Here is a 23,699-nt window from a genome sequence, read left to right as displayed (position 1 = left end):
AGTAGGGGGCATCATGAAATTAATTGGATGCAAAACAGGAAAGAAAAATCACCAGAGCAAATGCACTGCTCCCATGGCAGAATACTCTGGATTTGTAAGGAAATTACATCAAGTGGTGCAATATGGCATTAAACCCCAGGAAACAAAATCAAAACAGCCTTCCTAATATATTCGATCAGAGAAGGCGATGGCACCCCACTCCAGTACTCTTGCCTGGATACCTCTGAGAATGCTGACCCCATGAGTGGGGCAGACGGTGAGAGGACAGGAGCCCTGCCAGCAGGTGCAGGGAGCCAGGCTGCCCCATCGGAGGTGGGGAGCATGGGGGGAGCAGGGCTCCCATCTCTGCCTTTCTCTGCAGCTGTCAAGTCTTGCCTTTTCCCCTCCTGCCAGCTCAGGGAGGACTTGGCCTCACAGGTGGCATCAGTGTGGAAGGTCCTCATTTTCCTGCCACTGAATTCCCTAAATCATCACCCCACGTCTCTGGCTAGATGGAGGAGATGCCTCATCTGACCCCATCTCTGCCCCCTTGCTGGGACCCCACGCCCTCAATCTCCTGTATCTTAACCTTTCTCTTTCTGTGAGATCTTTCTGGTCTTTCTGAAATTGCTGAATACCGCTCATCTAAAAGTATACAAGAAACAGTACGAAACCCTTTCTTTCATCCCACGTTTCCTTCCCATTCCTACCTTCTCCTCCCGACTTCCCCACTGTAGCTTCACATCTCAGCGAAGCTGCCTCTACACCTCATCCCCCATTTCCCCTTCAGTAGTTCCAGTCTATCTCCTATGGCCGCACTTCTACTAAGGTGACCAGTAGTCTCCAAGGAGCCAGCAGACACGGCTCGGTCTTTCATTAAATGGCATCTCAGCAGCGTGTGCTGCACTGACCCCCACCCTTCTCTAAACTCTTCTCTTCTTCCACGACCCCCTGCTTGCCTGGTTGTGCACAGCTGGCCCTGCCTGAGTCTCCCATCGTCTCCCTTGCTCTCCCTTCCCCATCCTCTGGCCATCTCGCCCTGCCCCACCTCAGGGTCTGGACAGTGCTACTCCACTCCCCACATGCTTTCTCTGTTCTCTTTGGCTAATCCTGTTCATTGTGCCATTAATCAAAACATCACTTCTTCAGAGACGCCTTCCCCTGAGGTCCTGGTCTAAATCTGGACCCACTGTTCAAATTCCTCATTGCTACTTTTAATGGCCCTTATCACAGTTTGCAGTTGTGCCTTTACTGTTTGACTTTTCCCAATATGCTTTCCTCTCTCTTTGGACTATCATCTCCACTAGGGCAGATTCCATGTTCCCGGTGTTCGCCACTTCACACCAGCGCCCTGGGACCCCAGGTGAGCCCACTCATCACGGCACACAGGAGGCCCTCGGGAAGTAGTCACTGAATGAACAGCTATTGGGGTAAATGAGTGAACCAGCAAGTATTCTAACCAATGGCAGGGCGGTCAAAGCACAGCGATTTTATACTGGCAGCTCCGGGCCTTTAATCATTTCCATCGGAGCTGTCCATAATCTTCCAGGCTCCCAGATATCTGTTTGAACAAACTCCCATTTTGGCCAAGAGGAAGTGTTAAGCTGGCAGCACAAAGAGGCAAAAAGCCAAGAGGGATGGAAGATGGAAGAAAATGGTCTCGATTTTCTTGGTGTTCGATTTCTTATTTCCTGGCCACAGTTTCCAACCATGTCAGCTGCAGATAAGGCTCATTCTTAACTGTGTGTTGTAGGCCGAAAACTCTAGGAATCATGCAAAGCATGGGAGGTATGTGGAAGGGAAAACAAAAACCAAACGCTGAAGGCAGAATCCAAGTCCGCTGGACCTGGAGGAGGGGGTCTTAGATGTCATCCAGTCAAATTCACTCATAATGGATGGAAAAACCCAAGCTTAGCTGGAAGGGACTCACCCCAGGTCCCAGCACTGGGAGAACTGCCTGGATGCAATCCCGCGCCCTCCTACAAATCACCGTTCAGGTAGGACGCCAGGTGCTCCTTGTCACACAATAAGGAGCGAGTCCTCCATGGAGCTGGGCCCACCTGTCCTATTCAAAGCATCAAGGCCAGAACATCTCTAGTGAGAGTCTGAAATTTTTTCTACGTAGGAGTAGCAGGAGGTATTAGAAAGTGGCAGGCAGGGGTCTGAGATTGACTTTGAATCTAAAACTTTTGATGCTTGTCTAATAACATGCCGCAAGAAGCCTGTTGAACTGACGCTTGATGGCGAATGCCCTGCCACACGTGGTCAGCTGGGCTGACCGTGGACTCAGCAACACCTGATGAAACCAGGAACCACCCTGTCTTCCTGATAGCCAAGTTTCTTGAACATGCACACACTTTCTGAAGACCCTTCCTAATCTCCCTTGCTCTCCAATTTGCTGCCATTCCAGCTCACTGGTAATGAGTGTGCAGGGACCACCATTGCCCAGGCTCCAGGGAACCTTCTAGTCCTCACCTTCCTTGGCCTCTTGGCAGCATCTGGCTCTATTGGTCTTTTTCTTTTGACATTTTGACTTTACTTGGCTTCTATGGTATCATTCTCCTCTGTTCTCCCTCTACCTCTGGTTTCATGGCCTTAAGGGCTCCTTCCTCCTCCAACCCTCCCTTCAATGGTACGAGTAACTCAGACTTCCATTTGAGACCTTTTCCTTCTAGTGTGTGCTCAGTCTCTTCCAACTCTTTGCAACCCTGTGGACTGTAGCCCGCCAGGCTCTTCTGTCCAGGGAATTTTCCAGGCAAGAATACTGGAGTGGGTTGCCATTTCCTCCTCCATGGGGTCTTCCCAACCCAAGGATCAAACCCATGTCTCTTGCATCTCCTGCATTGGCAGGTGGATTCTTTACCACTGTGCCACTCATAAATGTTAAGGAATTTCATCTAAATCCTTCAACTATTATGCATGTTTTCTGTATTTCTACACCTCCTCTTCCTGCTGATACAGGGTTCCTCTTTACATTTTGTTATCTGTCTCCACCTGGATACCCTAGAGGTGCCTGAAATTCAACATCTTTGAATCTGAACTCACCCCATCCCTCCCCCAGTTCCAGCTGTCTCCTTTACTGCCCGAATGGCACCACCATTTACAAAGCGACTCAAGTTTAGAAAGCCAAGAACCCCCTTCTTGAGACCAAAGTCTCAGCAAGCCCTGTCTATTCTCCGTCTTATGTATTTCTTGTCCCCATCTTCTCATCTTCATTCCCACCATCACTGTCTTAATTAAGGTCCTAATGATTCCCTGCCAGGCTCAATGCAACAGTCCTCTCATTGGTCTTGCAGTCCTGCCTACAGCTGCAGCTTGTTCAATGGCTCTCTTATCACGTTGGGGATCAAGTTCAACCTCTGGCATCATCCTAGACCCTTTCCTACTTCTCCAACTTCACTCAACCCTGTGCTTCAGCCAAAGGAACCTCCTCCCCCTGGAGGAGGAAAGGGCAACCCACTCCTGTTTTCTTGCCCGGGAAAGCCCATGGACAGAGGAGCCTGGCAGGCTACAGTCCATGGGGTGACGAGAGCTGAACATGACTCAGCAACTAAACGACAACAAAGCACTTGCTGGACAGTCTTGTAATTATTAGTTTACAGTCTGCCTCCCTGCTAAACTTTGAGCTCCTCCGAGGAAGTGGAAGACCGTGCCCCTCAACTCTGACGCACCAGCATCTAGCGTGGTGCCTGGAGTATCAGAGAGGCTATAAAACACTTGCTGAGCTTTATTTTTGTGGGTGAGCCCGCCAGCAATGGCTGTACCATCGCCCTCAGTACACTAACTATACAAAATGCATCCTTTTGCTGTGCATCTGTCCAGTGGCTTTCTTCAAATCCACAGATACAACAGAAAGGAGAACTAATTGTTTCATACAAGCCAAAGACTAAAAATCATATGGCAGTGTGGAATAGACTGCGTTTACTAAAATATCCGACCAGAGATGTAATTCTAGAGACTAGTTTTGAAATCTTCTGCCATTACCACAAAATTTCCTTAAATGCCATATGTTCAGCCCTTAGAAATAGCCAAGCAGATGCAGGATGTGATCCGGGAAAATCTTATAACGCTCTGAAAACACTTGTCAATGAGAAAACAACTTTACACACTTACCCAGCTGGTCTTCACAGAGAAGGGACTCCAACCAAGGGCGACCACCACAGCTCACCATGACTTTCTTTTCCAAGAAGGAACTGATTGATTAATGCATCTTCACATCGTGTGAAGCTCTGTACATTTTAAAATTTTACCAGTGGAGAAACTGAGGCATTCAAATAAGATGGCTGTGGCCAAAGCATGAGTCCAAACACTGCTCTTATATCTGCAAAGTGAGCCTACGTGGTGCATTCCAGAGTCTAACTCTGAGGCAGTTACCATTTTATGTGTTTGCGCTTCCGGCACCTCAAGCGTTCTGGCGTCCTCTGAGGTCACAGCCGTGGCCTGGCTGGGCTGTCGGAGCCACTGCAGGCTCACCTGCAGAGTGTCACCTGCGCTCACTCTGCTCTCCACCCAACACAGGTTGCCTCTTAGAAACTGACACATGGAAACACTTGGAAGCATGAGAACAGTTTGCTTTGTCACCGAAAAAAAGTTCCCAACATGTCTCGGGATGCATAGTACCCAGAAGCTGGCTACTGGGAGGTCAGGGGAAGACCCACTGTGCGTGAAAGAAGACTGGCATCAAGAAGTGGCTACCCCCTCCACTAGTTTTTGCTTATAAAACTGTTTGCACCAATGGGATTGCACCTGCGGTAGTTTAACACAGGTGTGGGGAATCCTGCGAAGAATCAGAGCTCTTATTCAGATTCCTAACTACTCTGGCCCTTACCCAACTGCTGCTTATTTGGAGGCTGAAAACGATAGCACCTGCAGCTGGGACTGCTTCGAGCAGACTGCATCATGGGTTTTTTAAAATCAGGTAGATGACTCTCACTCTCACATTTAAACATAAAAATGTATGTCTCGACTGCTCTCCTAATTTCATCAAACATGTATATATGTAGATATATATACATAAATGGGCTTCCCAGGTGGCAGCAGGGGTAAAGAATCCACCTGCCAATGCTGGAGACACTAGACCCAAGTTTAATTCCTGGGTCAGGAAGATTACCTGGAGGAGGAAATGGCAACCCGCTCCAGTATTCTTCCCGGGAAAATTCCATGGATAGAAGAGCTTGGCCGACCACAGTCCATGGGATCACAGAGTTGGACACGACTGAGCATGCACACACACACACATACCCTGGAATCACCTCCACAGCCAGGTAATACAGGCTTAGTAGAACCAAAACACTCTTTTCTCACGTACTTCTAGTTAACGAGACGAACAAAAGCAAAACCAAACAGAGCAAGTCAAGCAAAGAATCAACCTGATTTTCTGTTACATTTTCTGAAATGCCGGTGATGAAGAATAAACACTAAGGGACATCCCCGGTGGTCCAGTGGCTAAGACTCCACGCTCCCAGTGTAGGGGGCTCGTGTTGCATCCCTGGTCAGGGAACTAGATCTCACATGCCGCGATTAAAGACCCCACATGCTGCAGCTAAAGGTCCCGCATGCCTCAATTAAGACTCTGCACAGCCAAATTAATAAATTTTAAAAAAACAAGAGCCAGCACTAGGTCCACTCTGACCACAGCAGCCTCCTTGCTGCTCTTCACACGGCCCAAGCCCAGGGCCCCTGCACTCACTCTGTCCTCTGCCTGAACTCTCTCTACCCAGATGTCCACATGCTTTACCGCTTCTCTTTCTTCAAGTCTCTGCCGATCAGCAAAATCTGACCATTATCTATAAAGTAAGATTTCATTTCCCTGTTATTCTCTTCCTTTCCTTCATTTTTATTCAAAGCATGTTTCATTATCTAAACATCCACATTCATAGTCTGTCTCCCATCATCAGGAGAATACAAGATCTGTGAAGGCAGGGGTTATGACTATTTTATTCCCGGTTGTAATCCTAGCAATTCAGAAGAATATAGGGAGGAGATGAGTACTCAAGGAATAGTGAATTTTTTATGGCTGAGTAATATTCCATTGTGGGGCTTCCCTCACAGTTCAGTTGGTAAAGAATCTGCCTGCAATGCAGGAGACCCGGGTTCGATCCCTGGGTCAGGAAGATCCCCTGGAGAAGCAAATGGCAACCCACTCCAGTAGTCTTGCCTAGAGAATCCCATAGACAGAGGAGCCTGGCAGGCTACAGTCAATGGGGTTGCAAGAGTCGGCACAACTTAGCGACTAAACCACCACCACCACCACCAATATTCCATTGTATATACTTACCACATCTTCTTTATCCACTCCTCATCAGTGGACATTTAGATTGCTTCCATGACTTGGCTATTGTAAAGAGTATGGCACCTATCAATCTACAGTTACCTATTTGTTTGTTCGCTTGTTTATAGAAAGCCTTCATGGAAAGCCTTTAAGCTGCAAAGAAGCCAGGGACATCGTCTGCCCGTTTCCTTGCTGCAGAGCTAGTGTCTGTGTAGTAGTACCTACAAAGTAGCCAGTGCTCAGGGCAGACTCACTGGACGAACAGCCAAATGAATGAATCAACTATGCAAAGGATGGAAGAAGGCGTGACTTAAAAACAAGACACGGAAAGACTTGGCACTTCTTGTTGACTGCAAGTTCAATGTCAGTCAATATGCCGGGGCTTTCAAATGTAATCAAGATGTCTAGCGCATAGGATGTGACCATCCTGCCTGATTCTTTCTGTGGAGTAATCTGCCTGCTTGAGAGTGTTCCAACATAAGAGTATATGTTATGGGCTGAATGGCATCCCCCATTAAACGCATATGTTAAAGTCCTAACCCCCAGGACTGCAAAAAGTGTGTAGCTGGAGTAGGGTCTTTAAGGAGGTGTCTGTGTGTTAGTCTCTCAGTCGTGTCCAACTCTTTGTGACCCTACAGACTATAGCCCACCAGGGTCTTCTGTCCATGGGATTCTCCAGGCAAGATTATTGGAGTAGGTAGCCATTCCCTTCTCCAGGGAATTTTCCCGACCCAGGGATCAAAGCCAGGTCTCCCACACTGCAGGCAGATTCTTCACCGTCTGAGCCATCAGGGTTCAAATAGGGCTTCACAGGTGGTGCTAGTGGTAAAGAGCCCCATTTCAAATGCAGGAGACCTGAGACACGAGTCTGATCCCTGGGTTGGGAAGAGGAGGAGAGCATGGCAATCCATTCCAGTATTCTTGCCTGCAGAATCCCATGGACAGAGGACCCTGGTGAGCTACAGTCCATAGGTCGCAGAGAGCTGGACACAATGAAGTGACTTAGCATGCATGTAGAGCTTCAGATAAGGCACCAGTGTCCTAGTCAAATCTGACTGGTTTCCTTATAAGAAGAGGAAATGAAGACACAGACAGACACAGAGAAAAGATTATGTGAAGACATAGGGAGAAGACAGGCATCTGCAAGCCAAGAAGAGAGGACTTAAAGAAACTAATCCTGCCAACACCTTGATCTTGGACTACTAGCCTCTAACTCTGAGAAGCCTCTGTTGTTTACCCTGCCCAGTCTGTGGTCCTTTAAAATGGTTACGTTAGCAAACTGGTGGGCTTCCCTGGAAGCTCAGCTGGTAAAGAATCTGCCTGCAATGCAGGAGACCCTGATTCGATTCCTGGGTCAGGAAGATCCCCTGGAGAAGGGATAGGCTACCCACTCCAGTATTCTTGGGCTTCCCTTGTGGCTCAGCTGGTAAAGAATCTGCCTGCAATGCGGGAGACCTGGGTTTCATCCTTGGTTTGGGAAGATCCCTTGAAGAAGGGAACGGCTACCTACTCCAGTATTCTGGCCTGGAGAATTCCATGGACTGTATAGTCCATGGGGTCACAAAGAGTTGGACATGACTTAGCAAACTGGTATACAAAAGTAGCTGCTTAACCAACTAAGAATGTATAATTTGAAAATTAGGTGAGTTAAGAGGGTAATGAGCACTTTTGTCAAATACCTAAGCAATGACTATAGGGAAGGAACTATATGGGGAAACTTTCTGGCAAAAAGAGACACCTGAAAATGGAATGAACAAATACCCTAACACATAATTTGCTGAAGTCCTGAACTTATCAGTTTTGGCTGAGTCCTCTGCTTAGAGGAGTCAGCTCCTCGAAGACAGTAACATAGTGAGTGCTCAGTGAATATACTGCGTGAATGAATTTCTTCTGGAGGCAATGCATTTCCTGTCACTGGACGTATGTGAACAGAAGTCAAACACACTGTCGGTGAGGGTATTATTGAGAAGTTTCTGATAGAGGACACACAAGGTTAGGCTACCTCGGGGTCCTTTTCAAAGCTGAAATTGTATTAATCTGATTCTACTACTGATGAATGAAATGTAAGTAAGGTCCACATTTAAACATCTGTCTTCATGTGTGGATTTTAGTCCAAGTATCAGGCCCATGCACTTATATCTTGCATTTCTTCAACATGAATGTATTATCTCCTGACACAGAGAAAAAAAAATTAGTATCATTTACTATAAATTGTTTGCTTAACGCCAGCTCTTTTCACTTTTTTTTTTTTTTTTTGAGGAAGATAGACATTTCTGTTTCTTATGTCTGTTTAATTGGAGGCATGAGTTCCAGCAGCAGAAGACTGTGGAGTTTTAATAAATGTCTCGTGATGAATAATTAATAATATTAACAGTCATCATCTTCGTACACTCCCAAGAGCAGTGGCAGATGGTGAATTCTGGCTGTGCCTAATTCTCGCTGTGCCTGTGGCTGCCCATAGATCTTTCCAGAAGCCAGCAGTCAAAGAACACAGTGAAACTCACAAGAATCTCATGAATTTCGCTGCTGTTCCAAAGATTCTTCTGGCACAGACTCTGCTCTAGCAGATGAGCCGGTACACTTTCAATCACAGCCATTCAGCTAAAAAAAAAACAAAACTACCAGATGACCTTACAGAGATTTTGAAAAACAGGTCTGTCCTTGAATACAAAAGAGTAAGGGAGACAGGACACCCTCCTTCCTCTACCCATGGACGATCCCAAATCCCAAGGTCATGATTCCAGGTCCTTCACGTAGCTCGGACATACTGAGCATGATGGTGTTCAGGTAATTGAAAAGCACAAACATTTTCAATAAAGAACATTTTTGTTTCATAATTCGCTTTGGCAGATGTTTAATGTTTGCTGGCTCCCAGAAACCTGATTTCCAACTTGCTGAAATCCTACCATGTGCCCAGAACAACACTCCATATGGAGCCAAGATGGCAACTTCTGCAACCCAACATATGTCAGGTTTGCAATACCTCCACTTCCATGTTTGTTTGTATTTTAGCTGTACCTCCAAAATATTTATTTTCATAAGGAATCTCATCACTCCAAGTGGAACCAAAGAAATGATCAACACTGACTGGCAACCAGATTTAAAAAACAAAAAAAACAACTTTGCTATGACATAGATGGTGAGAAGTCAAACATGATGACCCCTGCGGTAGCAGCGCTCAATACTGAAAGGTAAACCCTGCTGAATAATTGCTAACAGTCAAATTTTCCACCCAACTCCAACTTAATACATGACGCCAACATGAAGACGCTGGGAGAAAGGCAGTGACAGCAAAGAGGAGTTGCCAAGGATAGGTATCTTCGTCACTGGAAAAGCAGGGCTTGTATTACGCAGGACTGGTTGTCATTGCTGCTGTTCAGTCACTAAGTCATGTACGACTCTGTGACCCCATGGACTGTAGCACTCCAGGCTTCCCTATCCTTCACCATCTCCCGGAATTTGCTCAAACTCATGTCCATTGAGTGGATGATGCTATACAACCATCTTATCCTCTGTTGCCCACTTCTCCTCTTCTCCCACTTCTCCTTGATGTTTCTCAGCATCAGGGTCTTTTCCAGTGCGACAGCTCTCCACATCAGGTGGCCTAAGGATTGGAGCTTCAGCTTCAGCATCAGTCCTTTCAGTGAATATTCAAGGTTGATTTCCTTTAGGATTGACTAGTTTGATCTCCTTGCTGTCCAAGGGAGTTTCAACTCCCAACTCTCACATTGATACATGACTACCGGAAAAACCATAGCTTTGACTATACCTTTGTTCTGTGTCTCTATAGGAGGTTTTCTGAAAGACTGTATTCTTGTATTTAAGGGCTTCCCTGGTGGCGCAGAGGTTAAAGCGTCTGCCTGCAATGTGGGAGACCTGGGTTCGATCCCTGGGTCGGGAAGTTCCCCTGGAGAAGGCAATGGCACCCCACTCCAGTATTCTTGCCTGGAGAATCCCATGGACGGAGGAGCTTTGTGGGCTACAGTCCACGGGTCTCAAAGAGTTGGACACGACTGAGCGACTTCACTTTCACTTTCACTTTTGTTGGCAAAGTGATGTGTCTGCTTTTTAATATGCTGTCTAGGTTTGTCATAGCTTTTCTTCCAAGGAGCAAGCATATTTTAATTTTGTGGCTGCAGTCACCATTCACAGTGCTTTTGGAGCCCCAGAAAATACAATCTGTCACCGTTTCCACTTTTTCCCTATCTAAGGCAGGACTGGTACTATGTATCAAATGTCATTTGAGGCTCAGGGGGTCTCAAGAAATATTTGTTATTCTGTCCAGTGGTTTCCAAACTGTTCTGTGAATCATTTCTAAGCAGACTTTGAAAGAAAACATTACCCTGGCATATTACAGAGGCTTGAGGTGGCACTGGCATGGCAGAAACCACATCAGACTGAGAACTGCAAGATCTGTGTTCAAGTCTAAACTCACCAATTAACCAACTGGTGACCCAGAGCAGGCCATTTAGTTTCCCCATTCTTCAGCTCCTGCCAATAAAAAAGCAGGCTTCCCTGGTGGCTCACACATTAACAATACATACCACTGGATGTGTTAATTAACTAGACGAGGGGAATATTTTCAATGTGTATGTATATGAAATCACTACTATGTACAATTTAAATCTTTCCATTTTAAATGCCAATTATACCTCAGTAAAGATGAAATTAAAAAAAATACACACCTCGTAGGACTGTAGTAAAGATAGAGACAGGATATGTGCACAGCAAGGCAGAGGCATCATAATGATATTAATAACATCATGGCACCAACAATAATATTTATTGAGAGACTGCTTTGTGCTAGTGACTGTGTGAAGCACTTTTCCTGTACCACTGCACTGAATTGTCAAAGCAAGTCTCTGAGTTTGGTGCTTTATCCCTATTTAATAGATGGAAAAACTGAAGTTCAGAGAATCCAAGGTCACTCAGATAAGAAATACTTGTTTGGCTGATGGGATGGAATTTTTATAAGCTTTACTAGTTCCATAACTGAACATAAATTTCACCTAATCTTATGGAGTTAAATACCTTATTTTAATCTGAGACCTAATATTTATTAAGTGCCTTCTATGTGCCACAGAACGGGCTATTTTACAGGTTATCACACTTAAGCCAAAGACCTGTGTGTGTGTGTGTGTGTGTGTGTGTGTGAAAGGGGTATTATCCCCATTCTAAAGATGGGAAAACTGAGATTCACCAGGCTTATTGCCTATGGTGATGCATCTGTGAGTGATTTCTGATCCCGAACCCAAGTACAGCTCAGCACACAGCCTTCCTTTAACTTTGTGTGCTCAGTGACTCTAACATAAGTCATCTGAATGAAGGCAATAAAAAATAATAAACTGTTATAGTAAAATATGGATAACATTCTCTGTTTTCTAATTCTCATTTTCAGTTGAGGATTACTAAGCATTCAGTCCAAAATCCAACCATGAACATTGCATTTTTCACTGGCACAAAGAAAATGAAAAAAAAAACAAATCTCTGAGAACATTTTTTAAACATGGAACTTACAGTTAACATCAGGTCTTTTAAAGTAGTTCTGGCCAAAAGTAAATAATCAGTCTGGTCTCTACTCTGCCAAACAACGTTCTCTACATTTTTCCCCATCAGACAAACTTCTCCTACTCACCATCACCACCACCACTGTTCTCTCCCCACCATCACCTGGACCACTCCCCTGGTGCCTCCCCTCCAACCTATTGTGTTCATTGCTACCTCCAAGCCTTTGTTACACTCTCCTCCCTTTGCCTAGGATGTGTTCCTCTTCAGTAGTTCAAACTCCCTCCGTCACATATAATGATACTCCAACCCTCGCATTCCAAAAGGAGTGATCAGCTCTTCCTAGTCTCCTAGTGTATTTAATGACATCTCTATTCCTCCTGGCACTTGCTTATTAGCTTTAATGCTTCTAGATACGTAGCCCATCTCTCCAAATGGATCCTTATGTCCTTGTGGATAGACTATCTTTGTTGTTTTTCTCTGCTCTGTTGTATTTTAAAAGCTCTTAATTGTTTTATAACAATGGAAGAGTACTTTCTTAAGGGAAAACACCACGGACTCTGTGGTGGCTAGCATTTCTTTTCTTATATATTAAGCAAGAAAGATGATCTCCAACTGGGCACAGACCACTGATTTTCTTCTAGGTTTGCACAATCTAGCATTTAATAGCTTACTTGTAATAACAATGAAGTTTGATAAAAGTGGCATGTATTACTCATAACATGAAGGTGATACCAGCTCCTTTGAAAACACGGTAGATTGTTCCTGAGTCCAATTATTGACCAAGTAGCTACTGAGTACCAACTAACTGCCTGATGCCCTGTTGGAAACTCGGATTCAGTAAGATATGGTCTTGACCCTCCATAGGCTTACAGTCTGGTCGCAAGACAAAACGGTGATCATTCAATACAACAGTGGCTAAAATGTAACTTTCTATAACAATTACACCCCCTTAATAATAAAATAGAATCAAGTATATTACCAGGCATCCTTAATGTTCAATGGCACTGTTCTTAAAGGGTGTGAAACCACCCTTTAGTGGGATTTTTTAAAACGTGTGGAGATGGATTTGGTCACACCAGTGATGGAGGAGGGGCTCCCAGCATCACATGGACAGGAGGCAGAATGGCTCTGTGTCCTGCAATGCCTGCTGCTTTCCCGCTCACGAAGAACCATCTCCTGTCCCACTGACATCCACATGCTCCCCCTGACATCCTTGAACATGAAAAACTCACTTGTAATGATCTAAGTCCAGAATCTAACTCTTGGACATGTAAACAAAGTGTTTTTGCATAGGTTACATATCTTCCACATTTTCAAGGAATGCAACTGCTTGGTGTAAGTGGAGGAGAGATGGTACTTTGCTGTGCGGGAGCTTCAGCGAGAACTGGTCATCCATTTGGAAAATCCAAACACCCAGGGCAATGCTACACCTGGCCCACATCTGGGTCAGTCTGCCCGGGAGGCACGCATTCATGATGGCTCTGGCACAGGTGCCTGCACCTGACTCTTTCAACGTGTCCCTCTGAGTGACAGTGACGGAGGATGGAAAGTGCTGATATTCCAAGCAGTTTATCATGGATTACTTTCCTTAGCATTCTCTTTTTATATCACAGATAGGAGATACAGATATTTAAGTACAGATTTTTTAAAAAGAAATTATATGGATAGGTGAGTTGTATTACCTTTCGATTTCATTTCAGGATAATAAAGGAGATGTGACAAAATATTTCTGATAAAAGGGGGAGTTGATCATTAGATCAACCTGTCACAGTTGAGAATCACTAGTTCTAGGCTCCTAAAGAAAATTAAAGACAAAGTTCCTGACATAGAGGTCAAATTCCTGTCTTCCCTTTTTTGGCATTTTCCCTCTTTTATCTTTGCATGCCACGACAGGGCTTCCTACAGTCAGCTACGCTTCTGCACTGTGGGTGTTTTTAGCAGATCCCATTTGATCTCTGCATTCTTTCTGCAGTGAGCGGCACTGGTGTGGATTTGGGAAAAGAGAAGGCAGGCAGACATATATAAAGAGAGAAAATGTTTACCACCAACTACTACATTGAATGAGCCATTACAGTCCTCCTAAGAGGAAGGAAAAAATTCATTCAAAAGAGAAGTCAGAAAGTAAGAAGATATAATCATTTAAACCATTAGGACTTATTTATTAAAAATGGAAGTATTGGAAGTATTGGAGTAGGAAATGGCAACCCACTCCAGTATTCTTTCCTGGAGAATCTCATGGAAAGAGGAGCCTAGCCGGCTACAGTCCATGGGGTTGCAAGAGTCGGATATGACTTAGCGATTAAACCACCACCAGAAAAGTATAATATAAATCCGTGCTCTCACATGCTTGCAACATAGCTAAACGTACAAACGCTATATGCAGTTTCCTCTACACCGGAAGTGTCCTGACACAAAGTCCCCGAATTCGACAGAGGAGGTACGTATATGCTACCCAGTTCCCAGGGGTACGTCTGCTGGTGGGCTACCAGGAAGGTGGCTCAACTAGAAGAGCGATACCGGCTAAATCTTGGGGACAGAGGAAGAAAAGAACAGTAAACAGCCGAGGGACTATCTCATAGTGAGGGAAAGCAAGATGGCGAATATCCATGAGAAGGTGACAACCAAGCTGAGTGGTTTTATAGCAATATCAAAATTAAAGTCATATTTATATATATTCAGTAAATAAATATAATACAGACTCATTTAGGGGCAGCTATACAAGTATATTTTTAAAGCAATTTTACAATAATCTTAAGGGATTTTACTGGTGGTCCAGTGGCTAAGAATTCACATTCCCAATGCAGGGGGCACAGGTTTGATTCCTGGTTGGGGAACTAAGAGCCCACATTCAGGACTGCTACTGCTAAGTCACTTCAGTTGTGTCCGACTCTGTGTGACCCCACAGACGGCAGCCCACCAGGCTCCTCTGTCCATGGGATTCTCCAGGCAAGAACACTGGAGTGGGTTGCCATTTCCTTCTCCAATGCATGAAAGTGAAAAGTGAAAGTGAAGTCACTCAGTCGTGTCCGACTCTTTGCAACCCCATGGATTGCAGCCCACCAGGCTCCTCCATCCATGGGAGTTTCCAGACAAGAGTACTGGAGTGGGGGTGCCATTGCCTTCTCCAACATTCAGGACAGTGTGACCAAAAAGACAAAAAAAAAAAAAAGGCAAAAATACAATCTTAAGCATTTGGAAGAGTAAACTGTTTTAAATAAATGATCTGCATGTTGATTATCTTGAGGTACATGATTTTGGAATTACGGGTTTATATATGATGGTAGCACAGGACAGTTTAAACAGGAATTGAGCCACACTGACAGCCACAGCACTTTTATAAGGCTACACAAAATCACACTCCTTAGGCTACAACACACTAGTAATCTGAACAGAAAGTTACAGCTCAGAAAATTATTTTATTGGGTAGGACAGAAAAATGCTAATTCTCAAAACAGTTCTCAAATATGTCACCAGCTAAACAGGAATCTAACCCTGACTATTTTTAGAGTAGAATATGATGTCTCATTTTTGAGAGACTAAAACAATTTTGACTTTTCCTTTTTTTAAAAAAATAAAGGTTTGACTGAGTTTCAGAAAGGCGACCCATCCTAATTGGTTGTCATTTTTACCCTATTATTGCATAGATTTGGGCTGCTTCTAAGGTGGAGAGCATCCTGGCCTGCCATCAGGCAGGCAATTCTGAAACACTCAATTTCTTACACTCAATTCCTCCCGGGGCTGCCCGGTGGAGTCACTCAACAGCTTAATCTATGAAACAAGGCCACTCTGTCCTGGCCCCACTGTGACACCCGCAAATGCGCAGGAGACAAGACTTGATTTACTGTGTTCTTCTAACTCAACCACGTGCCTCATGTTCTAGGATATTCTGGGAGAAAAAGTGACCTCCAGGGAAGATCTTTTGTCATGGACAAATAAGGTAATCATTAAAGCCTGGAAGCATATTTCCCCTTGGCCTCTGCTCTTAAAGGAATTTATTCTTCATGATTAAGATCTCATCTCAAAATGTTCTTGTAAACTAGGCTGAATGAGGATGTAAGCACAGCCTTGGGAGGAGAGATGCTCAACTGAAAGCTGTCTTGGAGACAAGAAATAAGGTGCTCGAAAGTTGTTTCTCAAAGATGTACAGCCCCTCCCTTGCTTTTCAGAGGATAAACAAATCTCACAAAATATCTGTCAGGAAGCAAAATATGACCTAGAAATTTTTTAAAAAATCTACAAGTAATTATTAGAGAGTGGCACGGTAATGTCAAGGAAAAATATAATTCAGGCCTCATCTATTTATTTAAGCTGAATTATAAGACATAATTACAGTAACACCTGCTATGAGATAATGTATTATAGTTTCATGAGCACAGGACTATATATTATGGATATTCTTATACTTTATCTATTTTAAGTATAGAGAAAAAAATTAAACCTATTTTACAAATTAGGGGCCTGGGGCTCTGAAAAACCAATTCCTCTTTTGAAATGGGTGATAGAAGACTGGAAGGTGAAAACCCATCTCATATATTTGAAAGGCCAGGGACCTCCCTTTAGGACTGCTAGCCCATGACAATGGCTTCCCCAGTGGCATATACAGTAAAGACTTCGCTTACAATGCAGAAGACCGGGGTTTGATCCCTGGGCCAGGAAGATCCCTTGGAGAAGGGAATGGTAACCCACTCCAGTATTCTTGCCTGGGAAATCTCATGGACAAAGGAGCCTGGCAGGTTACAGTCCATGGGGTCACAAAGGGTTGGACACAACTGTGCGACTGAGCAGTCAGTCTCTTTCTCAGCCTACAACCTACAACCTTCATGGCAAGCGTTCTCTCCTACAAATCAGTTATGTTCTTTCTATCAGCTACCTGCAGCATCCTGTGCTTACATCTGCGGTAGCTCAGCCCCTTCACGCCAGCTTCCTCACCTAGAAACCTGGGGGCTCCGATGGGAGGCTAAAGTCCCATGAAGTCTAGTGAAGGACAACAGTGAACCCAGTCCAGGTCCTGAGAGCCAAGTTTCACATGGGTCTCTGCAACAAAAAATTCCACTGCTCCACCTGGGACCCTGAACGTCGGCACTCTGGTTTTCATTTTGGCCTGTTTTATCAAACCAGTCAATCCTACAGGAAATCAACTCTGAATATAAAGGACTGATGCTGAAGCTCCAATCCTTTGGCCACCTGATGCGAAGGGCCGACTCATTGGAAAACACCGTGATACTGGGAAAGATTGAAGGCAGGAGGAGAAGGGGAAGACAGAAGATGATATGGTTGGATGGCATCATTGACTCAATGGACATGAGTTTGAGCAAGCTTTGGGAGATGGTGAAGGACAGGGAAGCCTGGCATGCTGCACTGCAGTCCACAGGGTCACAAAGTCAGACACGACTGAGCGACTGAACAACGTCAACCTGCCCTGACGGTGCCAAGCCACGCAGCTGAGGCTGGCAGGACAAGAGAAGACTTCACCTCCCCACCAAAATGAGTTGGGCTGCCAGATCTTGGTGAAGGAGGTTCAAGCAGGAGAAATGCATCCCACCCCTCTCCTCACCCTCACCCCCCACCCCTACCACACTGATGATAAGCCCCACTCCCAAAGTGAATGAGTGACTCGCACCTTTAAGAGAGCTGGAATTTGTTCAGGGTCCCTCTGAGCTTCTGAATCCCCCAGGGATGAGGAGCTCGAATTCTGGACTCCACAACAGGGGAGCTGAACAGATCTTGGTCCAATTCAGCCCTGAGACTGAGGAAACAGCCACCAGGAGCCAAGCTTCTCCCCAGACGTGTAAGTGACCCTAGAGACAGAAGGAATAAACCCCCTCAGAGGAGGGAGCTGGATACCCTTGACCCGCCTAAGATGATCCGGCTTGTGAGCAGTGGATATCATGGTCCAAAAGGTTGCATCTGTGCTCATTCCAGCTCTTTATGTTTACAAACCATTTCCTTATTCTTGATATCATGAGTGTCTAACAATAATCCTCTGAGATGATGGTGGTTTCACAATAAAATTATATCTTCATGAAAAAAAACCATCTCTTTAATCATATCTCTGTCTTTTTCCAAGAGATGACGTGAAAGGCAGAATTTCTAAAATTGTCCCCCAAAGCTGTCCTGCTCTAATCCCCATGAATTTGATGGGATCATGTTATGTAATGTTATGTCACATGGAAGAAATGACCTTAAAACAGGGAGATTATTTGAGCGGGCCTGATCTGATCCCAGGACCCCTTCTAAGCACAGGACTTTTCTTGGACTGGTGGCAGAAGAAGGGAGAAGCTTGAAAGCAGAGGGGGAGTGTCAGTGTGCCACTTCTGGCTGCAAGCTGCAAAGAGCGCTAGCTCACAGCCAACAAGGAAACAGGTCCTTGGTTCTATAATAACAAGGACCTGGGTTCCACCTACAGCCTGAATGAGCCTGAACATGGATTCATCTTTTGAGCCTCCAGGTCAGAGCCCAGCTCAATCAAAACCCTGACTTTGGGGATTTCCCTGGTGGTCCAGTGGTTAAGAATCCATCTTGCAAGGCAGGGGATGCGGGTTCGATCCCCCCTCAGGGAGCTAAGATCCCCCATGCGGTAGAGCAACCAAGCCCTCGCACTACAGCTACTGAGCCCACACGCCACAACTAGAGAGTCCATGCGCTGCAACAGAAAGACCTGCCGTGACACAATGAAGATCTCACATGCTGCAACTAAGACCCAAGGCAGCCGAAGAAATTAATAAATATGAAAACAATCACCAGATTTTGGCCCATGGAGCCTCGAGCAATCACAACCCACTCCAGTATTCTTGCCTGGGAAATCCTATGGACAGAGGAGCTTAGCGGGCTACAGTCCATGAGGTTGCAAGAGTTGGACATGACCGAGCAACTAAACAACAACAAAACCTCTAGCAGAGATGAAGCTTTGACCCCCACCTGACTCCACACCCAAGGAAACTGTGGGGTAACAGGTGGGTGTTGTTTAAATTGCTAAGCAAGTGGCAACTTGTCACACAGTAACAGAAAATAATACAGATGATCTGGAAGGCTCAGAATTAGGACTCATCCTTTCCCTACACTTACACACACACACACACACACACACACACACACACACACATACACATGCCCATTCTGTCCTGGTACTAAATGCTACTCTGAGCTATTTATCACATTTCCCTGCTGCTGCTGCTGCTAAGTCACTTCAGTCGTGTCCGACTCTGTGTGACCCCAGAGACGGCAGCTCACCAGGCTCCCCCGTCCCTGGGATTCTCCAGGCAAGAACACTGGAGTGGGTTGCCATTTCCTTCTCCAGTGCATGAAAGTGAAAAGTGAAAGTGAAGTTACTCAGTTGTGTCTGACCCTCAGCAACCCCATGGACTGCGGCCCACCAGGCTCCTCCATCCATGGGATTTTCCAGGCAGGAGTACTGGAGTGGGGTGCCATTGCCTTCTACTTCCTCACTATTTCAGTAGTCATTTCATGCTCTCTCGTTATCTCTCATCTAGATTCTTATCTGTCTTCCCTCCCTCTAGTTTCCCCACCCTTTAATCTGAGACAATGCTGCCAGATTTGGTTTCATAACTTCATAGTTCCCAACACTAGAATAATGGGAACAGGAATGAAGTTCTTAATAGTCCATGGTATCATTAATAATAAGAAGAAGATGAATAAAGGACGATATGGTGAGGCTCTTTTTCATAAAGTGAAGTTAAGTGAAAGTCCCTCAGTCGTGTCCGACTCTTTGTGACCCCATGGACTATACAGTCCGTGGAATTCTCCAGGCCAGAATACTGGAGTGGGTAGCTGTTCCCTTCTCCAGGAGATCTTTCCAACCCAGGGATTGAATCTAGGTCTCCTGCATTGCAGGTGGATTCTGTACCGTCTGAGCCACCAGGGAAGCCCTCTTTTTCATAAAACTAAATATTTTATAATTGAAGAACTTATATTCTAATTTTTCTTAACTTTTATTGCTATGAAATGATAATCACGACTGTAGTAGTTGTTGTTGTTTAGTCGCTAAGTTGTGTCTGAGTCTTTGCGACCCATGGACGGCAACACGCCAGGCTTCCCTGTCCTTCACTATCATTGCAGCAGAAATGGTCACAATTCTTGCCTGTTTGTTCGTCCCTCTGCACTGTGACCCAGTAGCTCCTTCCAGCAAGAGGAGGACTCCCATCTCTCCAGCTCTTGAATCTGAGCTCACGTGTGCCTTGCTTTGGGTGGTAGGACTTGTGTGCTGGGGTTTCCTCTCCTGCTGCAGAGAACCCTGAGACACACTGAAATAAGCCAGGGCTGGCCTTCTGGGATCTGAGACCGAGTGAAGACAGGCCCTGTCCATCCATCCGAGCTGCCCACCCTGAGGGGCCAGATGGCATCCAGGCTACCCAGCTCCAGGCCGGCAGGCCCGGAAAAGAAGAGCCTCGGAAGATACTCAAAGATGACGAATGGGCGCTGCTGTTAGACGCTGCATTTGGAGGGGGTTTCGTATGCAGCAAACTGATACAACAGAGAAACCAATTTGAAGTGGTTTAAAAATAATACTTTCACCATTATGGTGGTCCAGTGGTTAAGAATCTGCCTGCCAATGCAGGGGACACTAGTTCCATTTCTGGTCCAAGAAGATCCCACATGCTGCGAGCACTAAGCCCGTGCACCACGACTGAGCCCACGCTCTGAAACAAGGGGAGCTACTGCACTGAGAAGCCCGCACACTGCAACAAAGACCCAGGGCAGACAAAAGCATAAATAAAATGATAGTAAAATTTTTAAAAATATACATTCTTAGAAAATAGAAAAACTGAATACTCCCTGTAAGTACTTCTAATTTTTAAGTATTTAACGGGTTCAGGAATTCTTTTTTTTAAATCTTAAAACTATTGCCTTAACCCACAACTCTAAATATGTCTTTATCTTGCTTAAAAGGCTATGAAAACTGTTCTGAAGAGGAAGATCTGGATGCCTATTTATATAGGTATTTTTCTGCTTGATAAATGATATCAGGTCAAAGAGCAGAGGGATGAGGGAGAAAGCTGCAGCTGGAGGGGGTGGAAGTCATGGTTGGGGGCAGTCAGGTCCAGGCGAAAAGATCTTCTGTCAAGGGCCTAGAGAGCTGCCAAGAAGCTTAATTAACCCAGATCTATCTTTCTTATTGTTTCCTAGAGAAACCACCTGCTGGGTGATTTAGCCTTTTGCTCTTTCAGCTTCCTGGGTGTGGTCTGCTCTACCCCAAAGATTCTGGGCTTCCCCAGTGGCTCAGCAGTAAAGAATATGTCTGCCAATACAGGAGTCACGGGTTTGATCCTTGGGTCAAGAAGATCCCCTGGAGGAGGAAATGGCAACCCATTTCAGTATTCTTGCCTGGAAAATTCCACGGTCAGAGAAGCCTGGTGGGCTACAGTCCATGGGGTCACAAAGAGTTGGACATGACTGAGCACGCACATGCATGCAAGGGAACTAAAATACTACCTGCTGCAGAGCATGGCCAAAAAAACCCACAACTGAAGTTTGAAATGGACAGATTTAACAACAAATTCAACACAGCCACAAGAAAGAATTGGTGAACTGGAAGATGTATCTGAGGACATTTTCCAGAATACAGCAGACAGAGGAAGAGACAGATGACACAAAAGAGCTTAAGACACCAGCTTAAGAGAACAAGAAATTTTAACATCTAAGTATAGTTCCAGAAAAGTAGGATGACATTTTTTGACTTATGACTTGAGGATTTTCCCCAACTCTGTCAATTAAATTGAATTTATAAGCAGGGGAAATTCATCCTGTGAAAGAAATGGAAAAAAGAGGACTCTTAGTGTGGTACAAACGGGATTACAAGATAATTGCTAGGTGTGGTAAGAGAATACCAAACAGAAATATTGAATTTGGGGAGGGCTTATGCACGGTTAGACATCTCTGTCATAGATGTATTAGTGGTGGGGAAAACAAGAAAAAAGGTTGACGAACTCAGTCAGACAGGCATTCTGAGATTTGAGGGTTAAAAGAGTTGAAATCTCATGTCAACTCTTAAAACATTTCCTTAAGAGTTGTTCTAAGAATAAAAATAAAAATAGCTAACATTTATAGAGTGGTTACTGCATGCTTGAGCTTTACAAATATGATCTGATTTAATCTTCACAATTACAAGAGGCAAGTCAATCATCATTTGGACATTTCGATCTTAGGAACGAGGCTTTGAGAGGTCAAGGCTACATGTTTAGTAACTGGCCGGATTAGGATTTAAGTTCAGACCTCCCAGGAACTTCTCTGGGAATCCAGTGGCTAAGACTCCATGCTGCTAATGCAGGGGGCCCACGTCTGATGCCTGGTCAGGGAACTAGAACCCACATGCCACAACTAAAGATCCTCCATGCCACAACGAAGATCGACAATCCTGTGGTCCACAACAAGACCTGGCACAGCCAAATAAATAAAAATAAATATTAAAAAATAAATAGACACAGGCCTCCTGATTCCAGAGCCACACTGCTTTGGATAAACACAAAAAGTAATAATTTTTAAGGAAAAAAGAATCAATGCTGGATTTGGACTCAAAACAATGTGATTTGAACTCAGCTCTCAGCTCTGTCATTTATTGGAGAAGGCAATGGCACCCCACTCCAGTACTCTTGCCTGGAAAATCCCATGGACGGAGGAGCCTGGTAGGCTGCAGTCCATGGGGTCGCGAAGAGTCGGACATGACTGAGCGACTTCACTTTCACTTTCCACTTTCATGCATTGGAGAAGGAAATGGCAACCCACTCCAGTGTTCTTGCCTGGAGAATCCCAGGGACGGGGGAGCCTGGTGGGCTGCCGTCTCTGGGGTCGCACAGAGTCGGACACGACTGAAGCGACAGCAGCCGCAGCCGCTGTCATTTATAGTGTTTCTTAGTAAGTTACATAAACACTCAGAGCCCTAGTTTTTTTATTTGCCAACTGGGGATAATAGTATTATTTGCTTCCTATGATTAGCTTGATAATTAAATATTAGGTTATATATGAATGCATAATATGCTTTACAAATAGAGGATGTTATTCCTAACTATGATCTTCTATAACTTGGGCATGCTCCAGTGTTAGATGCATTTAATATAACCAATCGTATTCCAAATATTCCAAAAATAATGGCTGAATCATTCATGCGTAATCCAGATACAGAAAATTCAAGGCAAAAACTTTTAGCTAAACAATATAATATGTGGAAACATTTTCTTTTTGTCAGAGCTAAACATTCTTTCCCATAAACTCCAGGGGCTGGGAAAATCTGTATAAATAGTCAATAGTTAAGCCATAAACAGGATGTTATGGATGGAGAGAGGGTAATTTACATTCCATAATGTACTTCATCATGTCAGGTAAGTTTCCACATCATCTATTTACCATTGTCCAGGAAATGAACCTAAAAGAAAGCATTTCCCTCTCGTGTGTGGGTGCGTGTGTGCTAAGTCTCTTCAGTCATGTCCAACTCTTTACGACCCTATGGACTGTAGCCCACCAGGCTCCTCTGTCCATGGGATTCTCTGGGCAAGAATACTGGAGTGGGTTGCCATGTCCACCTCTAGGGGATTTTCCCCACCCAAGGATTGACACTGTGTCTCCCGCAGCTCCCTGCATTGAAAGCGGATTATTTACCACTGAGCCACCGAGGAAACCCTTCCTTCTTGTGGTAAGTGGTAAAACATCACTCACCAGTAAAGAATCCGCCTGTAAAGAATGCAGGAGACTTGAGTTCAATCCCTGAGTCTGGAAGGTTCCTCTGGAAAAGGAAATGGCAACCCACTCCAGTATTCTTGCCTGGGGAATCCCATGGACAAGGACCCTGTTGGGCTACAGTCCATGGTGTAGCAAAGGGTCGGACACAACTGAGTGACTGAGCTCAGAAAAGAGTAATGCACATGAAAAGAGTAAAACCTGTGGGAAACAAATTGACATCATCATAGCGATCACTGAATTTAAATTGATA

The 23,699-nt window shown here is 44.8% G+C and overlaps 1 protein-coding gene across 14 annotated transcripts in view; it reads right to left on the bottom strand.

Moving 5' to 3' along the window:
- The window catches only part of FRY (FRY microtubule binding protein), a 428,089-nt gene that overhangs the window by 263,480 nt on the left and 140,910 nt on the right, over positions 1-23,699 (bottom strand). The window contains exon 4 of one of the 14 annotated variants that reach the window (XM_044927343.2): positions 17,379-17,556. The exons of 12 other annotated variants lie outside the window; for them this stretch is intronic. Coding sequence is in view for 1 of the 2 variants with exons in the window: in XM_044927337.2 (XP_044783272.1) it covers positions 4,093-4,150 (58 nt within the window). In the remaining variant the exon portion in view is untranslated. Of the gene's footprint in view, positions 1-4,092; positions 5,070-17,378; positions 17,557-23,699 lie in introns of those variants that run through there. One more of the 14 variants, XM_044927337.2, reaches the window with a different exon arrangement.

The sequence above is a fragment of the Bubalus bubalis genome, chromosome 13, assembly GCF_019923935.1.
Source record: "Bubalus bubalis isolate 160015118507 breed Murrah chromosome 13, NDDB_SH_1, whole genome shotgun sequence".
Classification (NCBI taxonomy): domain Eukaryota; kingdom Metazoa; phylum Chordata; class Mammalia; order Artiodactyla; family Bovidae; genus Bubalus; species Bubalus bubalis.
This window is presented reverse-complemented; position numbering and strand designations above follow the sequence as displayed.